The following is a 22,700-nucleotide window of genomic DNA, read 5'->3' as shown; positions in this document are numbered from 1 at the left end:
TGTTATAATTTTATGTCACCCTGCGCCACAGAGCTACGGCCGGGGCGTCACTGTGTTGCCATAGCAACAACTTCTTTTCTTATCCGTTGGAGGGAAGATGCCGTCCCATTCCCATTTATACCCCCTCACACCTTCAATCAAGGTGCCTTCCAAAGCTTAAACTTCATTGGGAGTGACACTGATAGTTAAGGGTTAGTGGTTAGGGAGCGGTTTGGGATTAAACCATATGTTGTATAATTCACTTCCCCTGATTTATCTCAGCTACTTTATAAAAGCCTGAAAGGGGAAAGCTTTTTGCTGATTTTTTACTCCTCTTAACACAATAACAACACATTTTGATTTTATATAATGTTTATTGAGAGGTTTTAATGCATTGGTTCCACTTTAGTTCCCTTCTGTATAACAACTCATTTATGATTCCATGACTAGTCCTCATTTGCTTTACCAGTTGGTTAAAATCACTGATCCCTGCTGATTTGTGGCTCAGAGCAGTTAGACGAAGAACGTGAACTCGATGGCACCACCAGCTCCTGGTAGAGAGGAGGATGTGATTTTGCTTTGTCTACAGCGGTAACTTTTAGGGAGGACACAAAAGATGAAGAACCATGAACACAAACACCTCAGGTGGGATGAGGCTGGAGTACCCAGAGTGTGGATCTGGAGCTAAAACCCAGGAGCTGCTTGCATTGAGTCACCACAGCTTGTCCCTGTTTTTCCTTTTTATTACTAAATCAATTCCTGCTTTTCAGCTCGGCCCATCACAGATCCACTTCCTTTTCTACCATCTGAAGGCAAATGTACCATTCCTCATCTTTAGCTCATGGAAACGTTGCTCTCTGCTCACCAGCCTGTTCCCTGACTGACAGAGAAACGCTTTCCTGACGACTCCCTCTGAAGCGGCTCTTTTCTCTGCTCTCTTCCAACTCGTCACTCCGACTTGCTGTTTATCTTCCCTTTAGAGCTTTTAATCGGGGTTTTTCCCTCAGGACTTGAGTCCAATGTGCGCCATCATCTGCTCGTACACGGTCCAGGCCATGGCGGCCATCATCGTCCTCCTCAGACACCGAGGAACTGCTCCCCTGAAGAAGCCCTGCAGCCCGTGCTCCTTATTGGAGAAAAAGAGACATCATGTTAATTCCAAGTGAAACAGATTGATTGTAATGTGGTGGTAAAGCAGGGGAGGGGTTAGCCACCTTGCAGATATACTTGATGGCCTCTGCCGTCCTCAGCTGGGGATTCACTTGGACGTGTGTTTTAACCACATCAGCGGGCTGCGTGATCAGAGAGGCCAGAACACCAGCCAGAACGCCGCAGCCACAGTTAGCAAGAGGAGCTGAAGAAGATGATCTGATCTCTGCAGGAGGAAACAAAATCCATTCAATAAATCAGAATGGAGGTCAAGGGTCTGTTATGTTTAAAATTAGCCACAGTGTGGGCTCACCTTCAGGCAGGGAGGCCTTGGTCTGGCTGTAAAACATGACGTAAATCCCAGAGAACGGAACGTCTCTGAGCAGAGTGGCCACCAGGCCGGAGAACAGAGCTGCAGGACCTTCGCTCTGACACACGCTGCGCAGGGCTCCGCTCACGCTCACGTAGCTGTACCTGCCGCACTGCAAACACAAACACTCAAAGGTTAGCTTAAAACATAGAACAAAAAAATCCAACAAAGTTGGTTATTTAGGTCACTAAAACACAGCACCTATTTCCCCCTCAGTCACCCTTCATCCACAGACTTTGACGCATTCAATGAAATCTTACGTCAGACTGACACACATAGAGAATGAATGATATAAAGCTTTCAAAATATAAGACTTTTATAACAGGCTTCTGCAGAATTAGGTTGCTTAAATGGCCTTTATTTATATGGCACAGAAGAGCGCCACCGGGCACTCTGACAGCAGACAATGCTGGTGAAGTGTCTTGCCCAAGGACACAACGACACTGAACCGCCAACCCTCCAGCTGCATGAGAAACTCCTGCATCGGACGTCACTGTTGCCCAAATGGCGTTAGACCAAAGTTTCTACGTTTGACTGATTGATTTCTACACCTGCTTTGACCTCAGAGGTCATTTCAGATCTGCCGTCTGATAACGGGTCCGAATGAGCTTTATTTTATTTTTTTCTCCAGTTAAAATTATTAAACATGAATTAAAATCAACCTCAGAAGGATTGTATAAGTAAAATACATTGCAAAACCCTCATTCCTTTTCCTTCCACTTTTTAATTAGGGGTGGATCTGATAAAAAAAAAAAGTTTTATGCAACAGTAAGAGCTGTTTCTGTTCCTCACTTTGCTTAAACTTAGGGTCACACTGTAGGTCTTGCTATATTCCATTTTGTTTCAGACTATTCATAAAATGCAGCCACCATTAGGCTCCAGTTAGAGGTTTATCAGCCCCGATGCGACTCGCATGTGCAAAAGGACAATGTAGACGTCACACGTTTAAGCGTAGGAAATCTGCTCCCGGTGTATTAATCTGATCAGTTGCAGCCCTGCTCACCTCAAAACGTGTCTTTATGACGGTAATGGGCAGCATGACGACCCCTGCTATGGTCCGAGCCCCCCCACCCAGCATCACAGCCTGCGCAGCTCCTGGCCTGTTATCCTGGAAGAAGTGCTGCTTTAGGGAGTGATAGGAGCTGAAGTAGATTCCCACTCCTGGGATGGTACGGATGCAAGACTAGAAAAGTAAAAGCAGAGAAGTCCTTTTTAGATATCATCTCCCCTTCATGTTGCCACCATGTTAACATGGACACATCTTTTGGTTTCTGTTAAACAGAGAGATGCCTACCGGTGAAACACCTTTCCAGAGTCCCAGCAGTCGCTCTTTCCTCACCACGCCGAGAATCACCGACATCATCCCGACCCGGGTTGACCTGAAAAGGGAATAATCAGATAAGTGAGATAAGAGGGAAATGCTGAACAATGCTTTTATTTGTGATTAAGCAAGGTAAAACTATTGGGAATCAATAAATCTATAAACTCACCCTGCCTGCATGCCACTCTGCAAGGTCTGCAGACGGGTCTTGACCAGGTCCAGAGGCTGGAAGAGTAGGGTGGAGCAGGTCCCACTGAAGGAGCCGCACACGAAGGCTTTGACTGCCGGGTGAGCCTGATGAGGAGCATGAAGGGAGATTAAAACATATTTAAAATCCACAGTTTTAACACTTCATGAGTATTCTGAGTAACTTAGAAACTATCAAGGGTAGTTTTATTAGAAGAAACAAACAAGAAACCTCTTGACAGCCGCAAAACTCACCAGTGACAGTTCCATAGCGCTTGAAAATGATAAGGTCCTCCGCTGTTGGCTGGGTTTGCAGGGAACCTGAACGGAGGAGCAGAGGTTGCAACTGAGAGCCTGTCGCTGTGATGAACGGAGGCTGAAGTCTGACCCAGAATAGCACGCGTAGCCCTTTATATACATGACTGTCATCTGACCAACACGGCGTTTCCCATTTGTGACCACCCCAACACACTGCTATTTATTAACCCACTAACGGATCATCATGATAGTCATTAGTGCAAATCTAAGTCACAGCTGCAGGGCGTCTGTCATGCTTCAGTTCAACTAATAAATAATATCTCCCATTAGTTGCTATGTATGAGAAATAACTTTAATGAACAGGACTGTACACACTGGAAAAATTCCCCAATCTAGATAAGTCCATTATTCTTAAACTAAGTGCATTTGTTCTTGAATTGAGGAGGTAAGTGAGACACTTTGCCAATGGAAGGAGACAATTTAGATCTAAAATAAGAAAAAAAAATTGCATTGTCTTATTTCAAGTTCATATTATCGATTTAACTTATCATCTTATTTATACACTCAAATTAAGGGTAAATACACTTAATTAAAGACATTTTTAGTTATTTCTAGATTGTTTTTGCAGTGCATCAGGACAAAATGTTATGTTCGAAACATGTTAATAACAATGAATCCCTATTTCTTATTTCCTTTTATAAAATATAAAAGTTTGCATTCTGTAGGATGATTGTGGTGAAAACCATTTTTAGTGACTTACAGGCCACTTAAAGTGCAACACTTCACCATAAGACTGTAATATTACAAACATTGATAAAATAATTATATTCGTACAGCTTTAAATGAAAATAAAATGGATAAAAAGTCTAAATATTTTGGTAAATGCTTCAATAATTAAATAAATACACGAAAAAATCATTAAAAAATCCAAATTAATACACATTTATACACGTCTAAGTTTATATAAGTCTCAGTATTTATTATTTACAATTATCCTGAGCTAATGGAAAGTATAAAATTGAATTACTAAAGCTTTTTTAATTGAAATTAATTCACATGGTAAGCATAATCATATTTGACATTGTTTCAGGTAATGAAAGCTTACATTTAACAGAAGTAGTACTAAAGTACTAGTAAAAAACTTTTCACACCAATATTTCAACCTACTTTTTTGGTTGAAAATATCTGGAAATTCATATTAGCTGAAAACCTAATTTTCAAACTTTTTGTTGTCTTTATTGTGCGATAAAAAAATAAAATAAAAACGACACCTGTAAATCACAGCGAAGCAAAGTCATGTAAATTGTTGAAGAAGTTGTAGTCTTTAGAAAATGTTCCTTCAATCACCTCTAAATCCTGTGACTGCATCAAACTGCTTCCTGACCAAAACCAGCTGGCACCGGTTTGGAGAAGCAGGAGCATGTTGTTGTAAATAGGCCACGCCCACCACCGAACAAGCGAGTGTGTGATTGGTTAAATGAAACATTTGTGTGTGACGTCTCATTTTCTCAATCCTTATTAATAATTTTTTATTCTTCGATAAAATAGATTCATTCACATCTATCTACATATTTAACGAATTTTCTAAATTCTCAGTTGTTGAAGATAAATGCAGTAATATGGAACTAGTAACATGTAATTTATTCTACCACTCTTCCCCCTCTATCCATTTTTGGAATATTCTTGTTCTTACATTATATATTCTTCAATATATAATGTTTAAAATCAAAACATACATTGTAATTAACTGTAAGAGTGTAATACTATACATTTCCCATGGAGACAGTTACTTTTATTACAAACCTACTGATTTAGTATGGAAAATTTCATATATATGAATGTAAATATGCCAAAAAGTTCCTCAACTTTAGATGTTTCTTACACAAATTCAAAGGGACCCTTAGATTAATTGATTTGACACAGAAAAAACTTATAAAAAAAATAAAAATAAAAATATTTTTAAAGAAATTTTTCAAAGAATAATGTATTCACACCTCTTTTAATTGTGTAATTTTATCTTAGAGCACCTGTCTAATGTTCTTCTGTATAATCGTGTTTGTAAAATATTTTCAATAACAAAAAATCATTTATTCTTTGAAATCTTTACAATCTATTTCTGATATTTATTTTTTTCTGGTCAATTAACTTCTGACATGTGTGTAACTCTAGGGTTTCTTCTTATCTGTGCTTCTGGACAGTTGATTCAAAGCTTGAATGACAGAAAAAGCGTCTGACGTCAAAGTCCTGCTTGAACAAGCCGGGAACACAATTTCTGTAGTAAAACCGGCTCTGACCAGTTTAAAGTTCACCACAGCTTCAATGGTGAAACAATACGACATCTGCTGGTGATAACATTACCTGTAGTGATGTGAAAGTTTTACTGGATCAAACAATTTTCAAATTTAAGCAGAGATGTCAAAATAACATCAATAAAATTACAGATACCTGTTCTCCGATAAAAAGTACCAACTAAACTCTTTTCTCTAAGTAAAGAAATACAGTTTCTAAGTTGTACAACTTGAGTACAAAAGTAAAATTAATGTTTTTGCCTGAAATAAGAGTAAATAACTTTAAAAAACTCAATTTTTAAAACAAAAATGCTATATGCATAGAGAATGGGTTGTTTCCCCATTTTGCACATGGTGTCAGTAGATAAAACATATACCAACTTGGTCTAGAGGTCCTTCTCAAAATATTAGCATACTGTGATAAAGTTCATTATTTTCCATAATTTAATGATAAAACTTGAACCTTCATATATTTTAGATTCACTGCCCACTAACTGAAATGTTTCAGGTCTTTTATTGTCTTAATAGGGAGGATTTCGGCATACAGCTCATGAAAACCCCAAATTCTTATCTCACAAAATTAGCGCATTTCATCCGACCAATAAAAGAAAAGTGTTCTTAATACAAAAAAGTCAACCTTCAAATAATTATGAACAGTTATGCACTCAATATTTGGTTGGGAATCCTTTATCAGAAATGACTGCTTCAATGCGGCGTGGCATGGAGGCAATCAGCCTGTGGCACTGCTGAGGTGTTATGGAGGCCCAGGATGCTTCCATAGCGGCTTTTAGCTCATCTACAGTGTTGGGTCTTGCGTCTCTCAACTTTCTCTTCACAATATCTCACAGAGTCTCTATGGGGTTCAGGTCAGGAGAGTTGGCAGGCTAATTGAGCACAGTGATACTATGGTCAGTAAACCATTTACCAGTGGTTTTGGCACTGTGAGCAGCTGCCAGGTCGTGCAGAAAAATGAAATCTTCATCTCCATAAAGCTTTTTTAGCAGATAGAAGCATGAAGTGCTGCAAACTCTCCTGATAGCTAGATGCATTCACCCCGCCCTTGATAAAACACAGTGGACCAACACCACCAGCTGTCATGGCACCCGGACCATCACTGACTGTGGGTACCTGACACTGGACCTCTAGCATTTCCTTCTCCCCAGTCTCCTCCAGACTCTCGCACCTTGATTTCCAAATGACATGAAAAACTGAGCAACAGTCCAGTACTGCTTCTCTGTAGCCCAGGTCAGACGCCTCTGCCGCTGTTTCTGGTTCAAAAGTGGCCTGACCTGGGGAATGCGGCACCTGTAACTTATTTCCTGCACACGCCTGTGCACGGTGGCTCTGGATGTTTCTACTCCAGACTCAGTCCACTGCTTTCGCAGGTCCCCCAAGGTCTGGAATTGGCCCTTCTCCACACTCTTCCTCAGGGTCTGGTCACCTCTTCTCGTTGTGCAGCGTTTTCAACCACACTTTTTCCTTCTCAAAGACTTTCCACTGAGGTGCCTTGATACAGCACTCTGGGAACAGCCTATTCGTTCAGAAACATCTTTGTGTCATACCCTCTTGCTTGAGGGAGTCAATGAAGGCCTTCTGGACAGCCGTCAGGTCGGCAGTCTTACCTATGATTGGGGTTTTTAGTGATGAACTAGGCTGGGAGTTTGAAAGGCTTCAGGAATCCTTTTGCAGGTGTTTACAGTTAATTTGTTGATTCAGATGATTAGGTGCATAGCTCGTTTAGAGACCTTTTTCATGATATGCTAATTATGTGAGAATCATCCGCATTAAGACAATAAAATACCTGAAATATTTCAGTTAGTGTGCAATGAATCTTAAATACATGAATGTTCAAGTTTTATCATTGCATTGTGGAAAATAATGAACTTTATAACTATATGCTAATATTTTGAGAAGGACCAGTATAAAACTGTCTCAAATCAGAGGCAAACTCCAGAAGCCCTTGTCAGTTCTTTCAGCCCCCACTAGAGAGATATGTAGTTGAAGTTTTATTTAGTTGGAGTTAAGTTCTAAGCACAGTATAAATCAAAGACCCACCTGCGTTCTCCTTGGTTTTTGGAGCCTTGTTTTGTGTTTGGCCATTTAGATCATGTCTCTTTGGACCAAACCAGCCTCAAAGCATTTACAACCAGGTCCTGGTACTTATTCCAAAGAAGCTACACAAATACACTGGTCATGATTCAAAGGGCCAAACACAAGACCCATACAAAGCAGCTCTCAAATCCCATTGGTACATTATTTGGATCAGACTTGTAATGTACTTGGGAGGATGGGCGTCCAGGTGCATTAAAAACATCAACGCTCAAACCACAGATTTATCTATTCTACTGAACCAACAAAGACTCTTGTATAGGTGTGAAAATATTTTCAGAAAAACTAGGTGAAAGTTGAGTTGCCTCCAATTTAAGCTTGTTTTGTAGTTGCCATGACGCAGGTGACTGAGAATTTGGTCTAGCCTCTGCCTTGGTCTAGATTGGTTCTAAATATAAATTTTAAACAGGATGATACAGATTGAACTGAACTGAAATATGCAGTTAAATATTACAGTTGCAAATAACAATGAAATTTAAAACCTATATTTAAAGGGGAATTGGATGAGGAATGTCTTACATCTCAGGATCATATTTTGCCATCTGGAATGTTTTCGAACACAGTCTTATCTTTCAATTTTCTCTTGATTTCGCTGTGTTAGTTTTCTACATCATGTCGTTGTAAATATATATACAGAAGTACTGAGTACATTTTGAGAAAGGAATAGAAAGTACAACTATAAGTTCAAATGTAGTAAAAGTACTCCAGATAGAGGGCAAAAAGCCATTTAAATACATATTTTTCAAACCTCTGCATTTCAGGCCCAAACGTAAACATTTTATTAGTTTGATATAAGGGACCAATAGAATGCTTGGCAACTTCTTTTTAAACAATGTGTATTTATTTGTGCTGTGGATTTGTTTCCTAACTTTGCCAATACTGCGGGTGGCTGTAATCACAGGAGTCTGTTTAAAATGCAGACAGAAATTGCTGAAATTATTTAATGTTTTGTCAGATTTTTTATTTGTATTCAGAATGGACCTTGACTGTGCCATTTTAATGGAGGAATACTTTGAATTTTCATTGTAGCATCTCAGGTTTTCTTCCAGGATTATTTTGTGAAGCCCCATCCCCATTTCCATCAGCTCCCTCATCACTGCTGAGGAGAAATATGCCACAAACTCTGATTTGGTGATAATTCTCACAATAATGTACACACTGGAGGGTCTGCCGTAAAATCCCAAATAAAATGCAAAAAGGTTGAAGGCTTGAAAGGGAAATTTGAAAGGAACTATATTCTAACTGGACTTCCAACCAGATAGTCCATACATTCCTGTTCTACACTGGAAAAATGATCTAGAAATAAGTAAAACTTTATTCACCCTTAATTTGAATAGGTACATGAGATAGTTTGCCAATGGAATGAGTATTTTTACTTTTAAAATAAGATAATTAGAAGATCTGCACTTGAAATAAGACAATGCAATGTTTTCTTATTTTATGTGTAAATTGTCTTGTTCCAGTGGCAAAATGTCTTTTATCGCCTCAATCCAAGAACAAATGCACAAAATTGAAGAAAAACTGACTCATCTAGATTTCTATTTTTTCTAGTGTAGCATTAATGTCTGCAAATAACTTAACATTACAACTGAGGAAACAAAGAAAAAGGATCAAAATGCAGTTTAAAAAGCATCTTTATTTGCAATATCATATTTGACCACATGATTTCCATTCCAGAGTTACAGAAATGTTACAAAATAACTGGAACACATTTCCTCTTTCTTTCGGGTTGCCTTTTTAAGTAAGAAATACGTGGCCTTTCGTATTATGAGCCGTTATTTTGGAAGTAACAACACATTCCTCTCACTTTCCAGCAGTGTGAGCCAAAAGGAGACCGTGACACAGCTGTGAGGGGTTCACACCATCCCATCATCGACAGCAGACATCTACACTAGATCAACACCATCCTGTACGTACGCCGCAACCTGCTTCTACACGTTTTTCAGTGATGAAGAATGTCTGCCTCCTGAATCCACCTTTGGTTCAAAATTTCAGTTACCTCTTTTAAAAAGCTGTGCCACAAGAATACAGTGTGTGCTGCGAGTCAACAAACAAAAAAAAAAGAAGCTACCCCACCCTTTATACTTCACCCTGAACAAACAAAAGCCATGAACCCTGCCAGGTAGGAGTCAGTTACATTTAAGGCTTTTATAGTGTGTGTTGGCAGTGTGTCTATGTGTGTGCTTACTAAACAAGCATGCGCACGGTCATTCAAGGACTTAAAAGCTTCATCTTTGCCGCTTCAATGAAATCTACGAATGCAGTGGTGCATCATGATGGTTAATAACCTTTCTTCCATCTCAGTGCAAAGTGAGACATTTCAGCGCACCAATTAGACACCTTCAGTACGTCTCTAATTGAAGAAACAAGCCTTCAATTTTACCTCTACAAAATGTCCTCGGCCAAAAAATACATTGTAACGAGTGCTAATTGCAGCTAGGTCTGTAGAGTACATGTCAGGATATTGTATAAATCTTCATAAACCTCAAAGAAGAAAAAAAAGGAGCATAATAAACATGAAGTACTTCCACTCTTAACCATTATAAAAAAAAATACACTTCTGCTTGATATTACTTTGGTCCCCTTCCAGTAATCGTCTTCATTTATTTTTGTATGTTTTTTTCTTCCCCTCAATTAGAAAAATAAATCCTACGAATCAAGATTATTATGAGTCAAAATTTTCCTTATAAAAATAGTTTCATTTTTTTTTTCAGAGAATGAAAAAGGAAGCGATGAAAAGAAATTGGCCCAACGATAGAAATGTGAGAGTGAGTCGGAATGGCGATTGTCTGCGTTTACTGGCTAATGTCTGTATGCGTGTAGCTGTGCTCATGGCTGCATAGTTTGATGCTCTTCGAATAGATCAGAGTCGCAGGACTAAACCTGGAGGACTGAGCTGAATCCCTGTTTAACTTTTCTTCCTTCTTTCAGTAATGGCTTTTTTTTTTTTTGTATTTGGGTCTTTCTGGTTGTAGGATTCAGCTGGGATGAGCAGAGCGCCGTGGTCCGTCTATGCTTGGGGCTCCGGAGCCTCTGCCTTAGGCTCACTTTCTTCATCGCTTTCCACTGCGCCGCGAGTGGTGGTGCGGCGTATGGTGAAGGGGAGATCGCCACGCCTGAAATAGGAAAGGCAGGGAGATATTTAGGCTTGTATTTGACACTATGGTGGTGATAAAGTCCTACAGTGTCTTTGTGGTCACCCTTACCTGAGCTTGCCTCTGAGGGAGGTGACCTCACGGTTCATGGCGTCGGCAGACTCTGTGGCGTCCTCCAGCTCCCTCTGGAGTTTCCTTCGGTTGGCGTTGGCTCTCTGGGCCTCTTCCTCTGCCTCTTCCAGCTGACGCTTCAGCTGCTTCATGCGAGAGTTCAACTTGTCAGCCTGGAATGAGAAACAAGGTCACACGAGGGCCGAAGAACGAAAACTTTTCTTGCAAATGAACACAGAACACAGGAAAGTGGATCCTTCTCATGTAATAATAAAAAAAGCTGTCCTCCAAACTGACCTGGTCCTTATGCTGCTCTGCGTTGCGCCTCTCATCATCCACCTGCAGGATGACTTCCTTCAGCTTCTTCTCGGTGCGTCTCACCAGTTTGGTGGCAGCCTGCCTCTCCCTGAGAAAAAACCCTGTTATTAGTCACTGGTGTTAAAAACATCCTACAGAAAGTAACAGCCAATTTAAGCGATCTACACTTCAGCTACAGTCGAGTCAGCTCTAAGGTCTCCGCCATCATGAGTCAACCATGGAAACTGATCAGTAGTGGAAGGTCAAAGGTATAGAAGGGAATTCATCTAAAATATACTGATATAGAGGAACAAAAATCTGTAAAAGGTGGCCTAGGGCTTGGAATTTGGAGGTTCTCAGTTCCCACGGACTTCTACTCTGGGTCTCTGAGCCAAGACCCTTAACCCCACACTGCTCCCCGGGGTGCCGAATGATGGCAGCCCACTGCTCCCCAAGGGGATGGGTTAAACGCAGAGGTAAATTTCTCCAATGTGAGATCAATAAAGTTCAATTATTATTATTAAATAAAGCAGGCAACATTTTTTGGTGTGAAAGTCATTACAGAGTAGAAACAAAAGACTCAAAGTAAACATTTATTCCCTTAGAGGTGTATGAAACGTCTAGAAGGAAGGTGCTTTAAGCTTTAAATGACAAGACTACATTTTTGCAAAGTTCCTTTCCTCCTTTAAGAGTCTGAGTCCGGATGTTTGACAAGATTTAAACTTCTGCTAACTCCCTGCTTTATAAAGAGCGGCTGCAGAATCTAACAGTGGTAGTCCTGCTTATTATATATTAATATACTGAGGAACCGTATTAGTCTTTAATTTCAAAATAAGATCATTAGAATACCGTTTAACAGCAGTGTTGTGTGACTGATGGCTCTCTTTTCAAACTAGGATAAAAATAAACAAGCCTTTTGCTTTTTACACCACATTATAAATTATCTAAAGATAAAGAAAAAGTTCAGTGACTTCATGTTTTTTTACTGTAAACCATTAAAGTTCGGTGTTTTTGATCTACTTGAAAACTAAAAATCATTCAAATTCATTAGAATATTTTTATAGATTGAAGATGTGTTCATGCTGCCATGTTTGAACTTCTCACCTGGTCTCCAGGTCCAGCTGCTCCTCCAGCTGAGCGATCTTCGCCTCCAGGGCAGCCATGTTGGCCTTGTACTTGGACTTGACGGTTCCTTCCAGCTCCTGGAGTTTCAGTTTCAGCTCCTTGTTCTGACGCTCCAGCTGGCTGCGAGCCCCTTCCAGTCGCTGGGAGGTGCTGCGCTCTGCGGTCAGCTCGATGTTTATCTGATCAGTCTAAACGACACAGTTGGGGTTTAATTATATGCAGTAATTAAGCCTGAAGGCTGGTCATGCAGCTGGCTTACCTGCAGCATCGCCTTCTTCAGACGGTCGTTGGTCAGCTCGGTGTTGCACTGCTCCTCCTCCAGCTCCTCCTCTAGCTGAGCTATACGCGCCTCCAGACGTCTCCTCTCTTCTGCAACCTGAGCGCTAATGGTTGAAAAAGCAAAAGAGGTTCATAAATGACAGTTCCAAAAGCAAAATGGCCGCTACCATCCTTTCAGATGGAGGTCATACTTCTTGGCAGCCTGGTTGTTGATTTCATCCTGCAGTTCATCCCTCTCCTGCTGGGCCTGCCTCTTCACCCTCTCTGCAGCTGCCAGCTCCTGAACATCGATATAAAAAGAAAAGATGTCAGCAATCAGCTAAAATAAGGATTAGCAGCAAGCTGAACATCTGGTGTGTAAACTGACCTCCTGCATCTGGATCATATCAGCCTCCATGGCCTTCAGCTTCTTCTCCGTCTCCTTGCTCTGGGTCAGGATCTCGTCTCTGGACAGGCGGGTGTCTTCCAACTCTCTGATGAGATCCTTCATCTGAGCCTGAGAAAACAAACGGGTCCAAATTGAGCTGCTGGGACGCCATGTTTAAGCACTGCAGGACTTCCTGGATCCTCTGCTCACTTGGAGTTTCTTCAGCTGCTTCAGGGCGTCTTCGCGGTTCTTGTTGGCCATGTCGATGGCCGCCTCCAGCTCCTTCAGGTCCAGCTCCAGCTTCTTGCGTGCGGCGACGGCGGCAGAGCGCTGCTTCCTCTCGTCCTCCAGCTCCAGCTCCATCTCACGCACCTACAGGATCCACATTGTTTTATGTTAAATCCAAAGAATATCGTACTAACTTCCTTGTAACCAGAATTTAAAAAATGACAGTGCCTTTCAAAAGTATTCCCAACCCTTCAACTGTTTTTATATTTGGTCAATTTACCATTTAGGAGAATTCTGTAGTAAGCCGGTTTATTTAGGGGTATCAATACTTGAGCTAGACTATTTCTGTAAACCAGCGGTCAGACCTGTTTGATCAGTGCCCTCTTCTTCTCCTCTCCCATCTCGTCGCGCCCTGCCAGGTCTCGCTCGTACTGCGCCTTCATGGCCTGCATGTTGACCTCCAGACGCAGCTTGGCGTCCTCTGTGCCCTGCAGCTCGTCCTCCAGCTCCTCCAGCTGGGTCCTCATCTCCTCCAGCTGCTGCTCCATGGCACGTTTAGCCTTCTCCAGTTCATGGACCTGCAAAGGACGACCAACAAGTTAAAAACTTGCATTTAATAAGAAGAATCATCCAGAAAAGAGCCTTTCTTTCCCCTAAACTTACATTCTTGCCCACGTCGTCCTTAGATGAGACCAGATCCTCCATTTCAGCGCGCAGCAGCTTGTTGTTGCGGTCCAGTTCTTCCTTAATGTCCATCAGAGACTCCAGCTCTCGGGTTAGAGCCAGTGCCCTGGTCTCCTTCTCGCGAGCCTCAGCTTCTGCTCGGTCGCGCTCCTCTGCATAGCGGGCAGAGATGTTCTTCTCCTCTGCAAGCATCTAAAAACCAAAAGCCAATCTTAGAACTTCAGTTCTAAACAGAACATGCACATCCTGGAATTAGAATCTCCAAGCGTTGATCCACCTGGTCAAACTTCTTCTGCTTCTTCTCCAGGTTGGAGACAATCTGGCGGAGGTGGTCTTGATCCACCTGCAGGTCGTCCAACTCCTGCTGCAGACGTGTCTTCGTCTTGTCCAGCTTGTCGTAAGCGGCACATTTCTCCTCGAACCGCTGGATGGTGCCATCCAGCTCCCTCTGAAGTTTCTTCTTTCCCTCCTCAGCAGACTCCAGACACCCGGCGTCTTGCTCTACCCTTTTCTTCATGTCAGCAAGCTGTGGGGGAAATTAACATTACAGCAACCATCATCTATTGGTGGGGTCTCCTAATTATTAGGTTGAAGTCCCCTGATGAAGGCAATAATTAGCTCTGCTCTATATGTTAGCAGAGGAAAGGTTTAGCTGCTCCTTACCTGAGCCTGCACCGTCTGAAGCTGCTTCTCCACGTTCCTCTTAGCCTCTTCCTCTTCCTCCAGCTGTTCTCTAAGGCTGTGCTGCTCATCCTCCAGCTGGCGCAGACGTGTGCCGAGCGACAGCTTCTGACGAGTCTCTTCTTGGAGGAGTTCCTGTGGAAAAATTCAACAAAAACTTTGCTGAAACAAACGACTGCATCCTGACAAAGGTAACATTTGGGTTTTCTGTGCATTTTATCAAGTGTTGTAAAAGTTTAAGGTTTAACAGCTTAGCTAAGCTAAGCTAACTGTTTCCACTGAATTATTATAGAGACACTCGCACTTAATACATAAATGATGCTCTGAGGGAATTTTATGTAAAACTTTCCTTATTTGCAGATGTAAATTTGTTCCGATGGGTTAGGGTTAGGAAGCAGTGGGTAATATCACTTTAGAAATGTGCAGGAGATAAAATAATAACTAGAAGCTTGGAGAAGGGAAGGAAAAGTCTGCAAGTGAAGTAAAATAAATGACTTCTTTGGAGGGATTGTTCTGGTGGAAGGCTCAGAAGCATCTTGCTAACCAGTTAGCAACTTAGTGCTAGTAGGTTCCCAATGGGAAATAGCAAGTAGCGCTAAATTGGTGACTTAGAAACGACACTGTCAAGGAACGCCATGGACAGAGGAAACATGCAAGAGGAGGAGAGTTTAGTGTCGGAGGTCGTGGATGAGTCTCCTCCGTCATACATTTTTTTATTTAGAGGAGGAAAGCGGGGATGAAGATGTTGTGGAAGAGGACGCCAGGGTGGCAGAAGCTTGGTTTGGTGTAGAAGGCTTACAACCGTACATGTTTGAGCCCTTGCCTCGCAACACTGCCAGTTCTGTTAGCTCTACGCTGCTGAAGACACAGCAACCATCCCCGTGAACACTGGGACGGAACTCAATGGGAAAGGAAATGATTCTTATTTCAACTGTTGCGTATATTAGCTGCGATATACGAATCAAGATGCTATGACCGAAAAAAATTATTGAGAAATGAGCGTTGATATATGATTGGCCAAATTTAGGTTTACAAGCTGACGTATAACTAAGTGGCCTGCATAAGATAAAAACAAAACAAAAAAAAAAACAGATTTCTAGACAATAATTTTTTTTTTTTATGTAGAAATTTTGATTCTGATAAATAATGATTTATATACATGTTTAAGTCAGAATGATTTGACATTGAAATATGACTTCCCTACGACTTTAACAATAACTTAATAATGCATTACTACAAAAATATCTTAATTTCCAAGAGGTTGGGAAAGAATGAACAGTTAGTAAAGCAATGGAGAGCAAGTACTAAACAGGTGAGATGGAAATATGGAGCTTTACAGGATAAATGTATTTAATCTGGATATTATTATTATTATTATTATTATTATTATTATTTGGTCTATATTATATATCAACATGTGTAGACCAAGGCCTGATCTGAAGGTGGGTTTGTAGATACTGTCCCATTATTACTCTATAAATCATACCTGGGTGTCCTGCAGCTGCGATTCCACAGCAGAGCAGTCTTTGTTGGCCTTTATGGATTTGCCCTCCACCTCGGTCAACAGAGTATTAACGTTTTCCAGCTCAGCCTGAAGTGACAAGAAAAATCAAACTTTAATGAACCGCTGAGGGGTTAACCCTTTAACAATGACTACTCTCTACATGTAATGGAGACCGCTGACCAACTAAGAATTTGGAAGGAGATCGAGACCATACCTGCACTTTAGTCAGTTTCTCTGCCAGCTCCGTCCTCTGACGCTCCGCCTCAGAGAATTTGGCTTGCAGCTCCTGCGCCAGTCCTTCAGCCTTCTTCCTGCGGTGCTCAGAGTCCGTCTTACCCTGCATCAGCGTCTGAAGCTCAATCGTCAGCTCGTTCTTCTCTGACTCCAGGGCCTGTTTGGCCTTCTCCATCGACACTTTGTTCTGCAAGAGAAGGACAAACCATCAGTCTTGTTTGGGACAATTTACAGTTGGAAGAAACTCAGAAACAAAATGTGGTAGGTTGGATCGGTTACCCTCTTAGCCTGCTCCAGCTGCTCGTTAAGTTCATCGAAGGCCTGGCTGTGTTTCTGCCTCATCTCAACCAGCTGCTGTTCATGGACTCTGGCTTCTTCCTCCAGATTCTTCTTCAGCTGAGTCACCTCCGTCTCACGTTTAGTCCTGGAGGTAAGAACCGAAAACTAGGGGTCAGCAACCTTTACGACCTGAACTACCATTACTGGCCCTGATCCTACTTTATGTGTTTGAGCCATAAAAACAGAACATCTACTGAAAAGTGACGTTTAAGTTATATTTAGGGCTGAAATGATTTTAAATCATTTAAATAATGATCAACTGACTGTACTGTTACTCTAGGTAAACTATTCAGACAGTAAATAACACCGTTTGCTGTAAGAATAACCAACCTATAGAGTGTTTAAGAAAAGACATTAACATTTTCAATTTAAGCTAAATGTTTTACCAATATACATATTTTTTTTTTTACGTTTTTGTCATTCAAATTCATTTAATAAGCCAAATAAAGGGCTCTTCTATAAATTCCAAACATTTGTTTACTTAAAAAATTTGAGTAAATTAGCCAAATGCTAATTTTCATTTAAGTGTCTCTTTTTAGATTAATAAATATATCGAATAAAATAGAGGAATCGATGACTAGAATAATTAATGGCTGCATCAATGGTAAGGTGTTTCGGTTTTAGAATAAAGAAAAAACATTTAACTTTAGAAAAACTGAAAAATAAAAGTTTATTAGAAGGGATCATTCCCTACCACAGGGAAAATGGAAACCTAATAAAGAAATGACTATAGTTCTGTATGAAGAGCGGCTGTGCAGCACAAAGAGCCGCTGGAGGCTCCAGACCAGTCATCCTACCTGAGTTCTTGCATAGCAGCCGTTGAATCCAGGGTGTCCTCCAGCTCCGTCTTCAACGCCTCCAGCTCCTCGCCCAGATCGCGGCGATGTTTCTCAGCCTTCATGCGGGCCTGCTTCTCCAGCTCCAAGTCCTCCTGGATTTCAGAAAGCTGCGCCTCCAGCTCTCTAATCTTCTTCTGAGCCATGTTCTTCTGTGCAGCCTCCTCCTCGATCCTAAAGAAAGGACATTTATAAGTGAACTGAGCCAGAATCCACAAGTGGCGACCAGAAGCCATAACAGACCTGGCCAGGGCAGCCTGGAGCTCCTCTTCCTTCTTGGCGAGCTGAGCCCGCAGCTCAGCGATCTGAGCCTGGAGCTCAGCGATTTGGTCGTGCGTCTCGGTGAAGTCGCCCTCCAGCTTGCGTCTGTTCTTCTCCAGCTCCTGACGCATCTTCTCCTCCCTGCGCAGGCGATCTGAAACCAGATGAACATTAACCAAACAGAGAAATGACGGTCGAACGCTGAAGGTTATGAGGGTTAAATCGCAGCATTAAAGACGCCGTCTTCATGTTTAATTCCTCCTACCCTCCAGGTCTGTGATCATGGCCTCATGTTTCGTCTTGAGTTTCTGTAAACTCTTGGATTTTTCCTCCTCCTCTGCCAAGTTGGTGGTGAATTCAGAGATCCTCTCCTCCATCAGCTTTTTCTCCTGGATAAGGATAAAACAATACATAGTAATAACTGGTTTAAAGTTAATGCTGCACATTGACTAGCAATAAGAAAACACTGATAAATTTAGTTACAAGCATACAATAAAGGTTTATTATTTTAACTCATTTGTAAAGGGATGGAAGGCTGATTATTTAGCATTAGTTTAGGGCAGGCGGCCATGTTGGATTGATTAATTAAACTGTTTCCTGGTTAACTGCCTCCTGTGTGATTCTTGGTCTTTATGATGCAGTTTGCTCCATCAATAAATAAATAAAGTTGTATTCATATAGGTGGACTACAGCTACTCATTAGGTGGCTACCTAATCAGTGGTGGTTTTATTTAGAGGTAACAGAGTAAAAGGGCTTTGATAAAATGTGTATCCCTTCCCAGTGATGTGTTTGGTTGAGTGTCCACCCATCCTAACCTTGAGCAGCTTGTTGTTCTGGTCATCTAAAACCATGACGTCTTCCTCGATCTTCTTCATTTTGGCTTCCAGGGTGACCTTCTCCAACTGCAGCTTCTGCCTGGCAGCCTCCTCCTCGTCCAGCTGCTGCTCCAGGTCCTGCGTGCGCGTTAATGACAGGATGTTTGGTGAGACTAATCGAACCGGACCGTCAGTGTTTGATCAGTTATCAGAACTTGCAGTTTTTTTTTTTTTCTTACAGAGATATTTTGCTGCATCTTTTTCTTCTCAGCTGATAAGTGAGAAGCGCGCTCTTCCTCCTCCTCTACACGCGCCTCCAGGTCATGGAGGATCTCCTCCAGCTCCTGCTTTTTGGCCGCCAGACGGGCCCTCATCTCCTCGGCCTCGGCACAGAGCTCAGTCTCTGCCTGGAGCTGCTCCTGCAGCGCCATCTTCTCTGCATTCAGCTAGAGGGGCAGTGAAAACACGGTTACTCTTTAACCAGGAGTAAACGGTTGGACTGGGGCATAAAGCAGCATTCTTGCTTCTAAACTCTACCTGTTGTTGTTTTTCCTCCATCTCCTGGAGCTGCTGCTCAGCAAGGATCTGCTTCTCCTTCACCTTATGAAGCTCCTCATCCTTGGCCTGCATCTCCTCCTCCTGCCTGCTGACTTGAAGCAGAGGCTTCACCTAAAAAAAGGAAAAAAAAAGAAGGTTTAGATAAAGGTAGAGCAGGGAAACCCCAACAGCTTAGCTGACATGGATTAGAGGAGGGTTACCTTAGTGAAAAGTCTCCACCACTGCCAGTTCCTCAGTTTCAGATAAGCAGCACAGTTCCTCTGAATCACCTTCATGGCCGTCAGCTGCTGCTGTCTCTTTGCGAAAGCCCTGTGAAGAATCAGCCAGAAGCTCAGAACCCGCCATCTATACAACCGCTACACATAATTTATGTTACAAACATCTGAGGAGTTTTTCATTCATTCGTTTCCATAATGATCAGCAGTTCTTGGCTTTTAGAGACAGTAATCCATGCTTTTATCACTACCCGGCTGGATTACTGTAACTCAATTTATTTGGGGGTTCGTGCCTCTAACATTGCTCAACTCTAAAGAGTGCAAAAAGCTGCAGCACGTCTTTTATCTGGCACTCCTAAACATGAGTACATTACACTGGCTCCCTGTACATTTTAGGATTCATTTTAATGTTCTTTCATTTGTTTTTAAGTCTCTCCATGGTCTTGCTCCATCTTATCTTTCTGAGTTGCTGCACCTTCATGCACCCTCTGGTTCACTGGTCAACTGATTGGCTGCTTCTTGAGGTGCCAAAATCTAAACAGAGCCTTGGGGGCGATCATGCTTTCTCTGTGGCAGATCCAAAAATGTGGAACGACCTTCCATCACAAATTAAATTGTCTACTTCTTTGTCCGATTTTAAATCGCTCTTAAAAACTCATCTTTGCCTTGCCTTTCTAAACTGTGTGAGATGTTGATTTTAGTCTGTGATACATTATTTTAAATTACTTATTTTATTATAGATTTTATAGTTCTGATTTAAATTTCTTCTTTTATGCTTGTATGTTTTTTGACTCTAATAGTGTTATGGTGTTTCACTGTACAGCACTTTGGTCCTTTGAGAAAATTTAAAGTGCTTTATAAATAAAGTTGAATTGAATTTTTATGATGCATTTGAACCTTTTTCATCCCAGAAAACCTAAACAGGATGCACTGATGCAAGAGACCTTTAATTTAGTGTCAATCTTTGGATAAACATCCCATAGTGTGATATTAGCATTAATCATATTGCTCATCCTATTGTGTGGAATGATAGAAAAGATGAAGATATATTTCCCAAACGGAGAACAATACTTCAACAGGTGTGAGATCAGCTGAGCCATTTCCTATCTCTTCAAGAGTTAAATAAATTTGAACAAAAGCAGATAGAAGCAAAGTGTTTCTATGAGCTTTTTAATATTGGAGAATTTAGAGGCAGGCAGAATTTACATATTAATTTCTTGGCTAATATCTGACCATTTTTGAAGAGCTATTTTGGATCGTGACATCCACAGAATTAATTTAAGTGGACGTGGCATCATGCCACAGGTCTGTTTTGTTGTTATCAGAGTCATTAAAGGATCAAGCAAAAGTGGCGTTTCATTTATTTTTTTAGGTGTTTTCTTATATCAGCCTGCAGAAAGAACTGTTTCAATGCAGGATTAAAAGTGTAAAGCTGCAGTGTTGCTCAGAAACAACCGCCTAGCAAGTGTCTGTTAAGGTCGGGGATCTTCTCTTACTTGCGAGCCACGTAGCCTCTGCACCAGGCCTGGAAGCTGATGATGATGTCTGTGATCTTCATGTCCCTCTCCTCTTCCAGGTGAGCCAGGACTCCTGCCCTGAAGAACACTTTGCTTTGACCGATGCGGAACAGGTTGGGATCCAGCTCCAGAGACTGGATCTGATTTTAAACAGAACAAAACAGCCACTCAGGCACATCCCAGAGGAAACTGAGACTTTAGAGGTTAATAGGTCTGCAGCGCTCCTACCATGAGGACACAGGCCTGCTTCCCATCCATGAAACCCTTAGGGATGGCATTAGGTGTTAGGATTTCATATCTGAAAGATAAAGTTTAGAAATGATCATCCTCTGTCCTCTCAGCTTCTAATAGCTATAAACAAAGTGAATGGTCATGGCGTACCGCTGTCTGAACTCCTGGAAAACGATGCGGTTGGGGAAACCTTGTCTGCAGATACGGATTCCCTCCAGGACACCGTTACACCTCAGCTGGTCCAGAACCAGGTGGGGATCCAGCTTTCCAGCCTAGAAACGCAGAAAACATGCAGCTCAAGGATAATAATCAACCGATATCTGCCAGGGCATAATTTCAATCAAACACAATTGATTTTCATGAAAAATCTGAAAACCTTAAACTGATAGACTAAACGCTGCTGTAGGGAACCAGTGGTTTCAAACCATCTCAGCTGCTTAGTTATTTCCTTCTAGTTGTTTATGTGAGATGTCTGGGGTTTTTTCTTTTTTAAAGAAACCATTCAGACTGAGAAATAAATCAGTTGTATTAATCCAATTCACTAAATATTAATAATATAATATTAATATTCAAAAAAAAAAAAAAAAAAGAGTCACATTTGGTGCTCAGATGAACAATAATAACTGATAAACTGGTTAACTAATTCTACCTGCTGAAAACATTTAGCCATATTTCATTGATTCCAATGAAAAAAAAAATTCACATCGTGTTGTTAGGAGATATTTGAATTCAGGTTAACCTCTAGAAAGAATGTTCCAGATGAATCAGGTTTTAAACAGTAATTTCCATCCTTTTACTATCGTTTATCATAACTAAAGAGAAAATGCAGTTAATCTGAATTATTATTGTTTTCAACCACCAAGTTCTATAGCATTTAATCCCAAACACTGCCATCAAGTTAATATCTTCATAGTCCATGATCCGTTTTAATTACGGTGTCCCTTTAAGTTCAGTTTAAGAAGCAGCGCAGTTTGCCGCCCATGGTGTCAGTTTTTCACTGCTCTAAAGATTCATTTAAAGACAGAAACAGACCATTTTCTGCCGTTATTGTGTCAGCTTGAAGGCTTCAGTAGTAGATGCTATCAAATTATATTACTGAGTTTTATGCATTTCCATTCCCTTTTTATATCAGGATTAAGTTGATCCCGATATAAAGTAAATAAAAAGTAGATGAATGTAAAGTAGATGAATTTTAATCTAGAATATGAGGGTGTTTAAAATCTGGACTGGATTATCCACACTGCACCTAACTAAATTAACCCTAAAATAAGTAAAGATGTCTTATAATTACTGTATTTGAGCAGTGAATAGTGAAGCCAATTGAATCACTATTACTGCCTTTAAAGTAAAATACTTTTTTCTCTTTTTTAAATATCAATCAACTTATCTTATTGGCAAATTGTCTTAGAAAAATTGACTAGCTTGTATTTCATTTTTTGCAGTGAAGCCATAAGGTTGGTTTTGGTCATAACAGTCTGTTTACCTTTATTCAGATTGAAGGAATAAAAACATGTAAATTAACAAAGAAAGCAACATTTTTTTTTTTTATATTTTTTATCTGGAAGCTCAAAAGGATCCTGTCTGTATTATTGTGGATATCTTGTATTTCTTAGGTCAACATAAAGACTCATAAAATCGAGTTAATTGGTGACCTATTTCTTC

The 22,700-nt window shown here is 41.0% G+C and overlaps 2 protein-coding genes across 5 annotated transcripts in view; both read right to left on the bottom strand.

Moving 5' to 3' along the window:
* Nucleotides 1-360: 360 nt before the first annotated feature.
* LOC107087663 (solute carrier family 25 member 38-A-like) lies at nt 361-4,595 on the bottom strand. 3 transcript variants are annotated; one of them, XM_015379354.1, is made up of 8 exons: nt 4,535-4,595; nt 3,261-3,326; nt 2,989-3,113; nt 2,793-2,877; nt 2,502-2,681; nt 1,442-1,610; nt 1,194-1,354; nt 361-1,105 (listed from the first exon to the last, which is right to left on the bottom strand). In XM_015379354.1, exons 1-8 carry the CDS (start codon nt 4,559-4,561, stop codon nt 983-985), a joined length of 936 nt encoding a protein of 311 aa, XP_015234840.1. In that variant the 5' UTR covers nt 4,562-4,595; the 3' UTR covers nt 361-982. The 3 variants fall into 3 exon arrangements, with proteins under 3 accessions (XP_015234840.1, XP_015234839.1, XP_015234838.1); XM_015379353.1 differs by lacking the exon at nt 4,535-4,595 and adding an exon at nt 4,431-4,475; XM_015379352.1 differs by lacking the exon at nt 4,535-4,595 and having other exon boundaries at nt 3,261-3,731.
* A 5,589-nt stretch (nt 4,596-10,184) lies between these two features.
* The window catches only part of myh9 (myosin, heavy chain 9, non-muscle), a 42,084-nt gene continuing 29,568 nt past the window's right edge, over nt 10,185-22,700 (bottom strand). For both annotated transcript variants that reach the window (XM_015379363.1, XM_015379364.1), the window contains 25 exons: nt 21,189-21,310; nt 21,036-21,105; nt 20,787-20,947; nt 19,276-19,384; nt 19,055-19,186; nt 18,757-18,963; nt 18,518-18,655; nt 17,967-18,090; nt 17,684-17,855; nt 17,402-17,614; nt 16,545-16,689; nt 16,246-16,452; nt 16,014-16,118; nt 14,510-14,662; nt 14,124-14,372; nt 13,826-14,038; nt 13,528-13,740; nt 13,145-13,306; nt 12,935-13,063; nt 12,759-12,847; nt 12,548-12,671; nt 12,268-12,476; nt 11,164-11,272; nt 10,867-11,039; nt 10,185-10,776 (listed from right to left, as the gene is read on the bottom strand). In XM_015379363.1, the coding sequence (XP_015234849.1) occupies nt 10,671-10,776; nt 10,867-11,039; nt 11,164-11,272; nt 12,268-12,476; nt 12,548-12,671; nt 12,759-12,847; nt 12,935-13,063; nt 13,145-13,306; nt 13,528-13,740; nt 13,826-14,038; nt 14,124-14,372; nt 14,510-14,662; nt 16,014-16,118; nt 16,246-16,452; nt 16,545-16,689; nt 17,402-17,614; nt 17,684-17,855; nt 17,967-18,090; nt 18,518-18,655; nt 18,757-18,963; nt 19,055-19,186; nt 19,276-19,384; nt 20,787-20,947; nt 21,036-21,105; nt 21,189-21,310 (3,834 nt within the window). In that variant the 3' untranslated portion in view covers nt 10,185-10,670. The remainder of the gene's footprint in view (nt 10,777-10,866; nt 11,040-11,163; nt 11,273-12,267; nt 12,477-12,547; nt 12,672-12,758; nt 12,848-12,934; nt 13,064-13,144; nt 13,307-13,527; nt 13,741-13,825; nt 14,039-14,123; nt 14,373-14,509; nt 14,663-16,013; nt 16,119-16,245; nt 16,453-16,544; nt 16,690-17,401; nt 17,615-17,683; nt 17,856-17,966; nt 18,091-18,517; nt 18,656-18,756; nt 18,964-19,054; nt 19,187-19,275; nt 19,385-20,786; nt 20,948-21,035; nt 21,106-21,188; nt 21,311-22,700) is intronic.

This window comes from Cyprinodon variegatus, unplaced genomic scaffold (assembly GCF_000732505.1).
Source record: "Cyprinodon variegatus isolate N-32 unplaced genomic scaffold, C_variegatus-1.0 Scaffold190, whole genome shotgun sequence".
NCBI classification, from domain to species: Eukaryota; Metazoa; Chordata; class Actinopteri; order Cyprinodontiformes; family Cyprinodontidae; genus Cyprinodon; species Cyprinodon variegatus.
Note: the sequence above shows the minus strand (reverse complement) of the source record. Positions and strands in the feature narration are given on the sequence as shown.

Coding starts and splice junctions, on each gene's coding strand:
- LOC107087663 (XM_015379352.1), bottom strand. CDS start 3,434: ATGACAGTCATGTATATAAAGGGCTACGCGTGCTATTCTGGGTCAGAC. Junction 3,114..3,260: donor GCGCTATGGAACTGTCACTG/GTGAGTTTTGCG, acceptor GCTCCTCATCAG/GCTCACCCGGCAGTCAAAGC. Junction 1,355..1,441: donor CAAGGCCTCCCTGCCTGAAG/GTGAGCCCACAC, acceptor TTCCTCCTGCAG/AGATCAGATCATCTTCTTCA.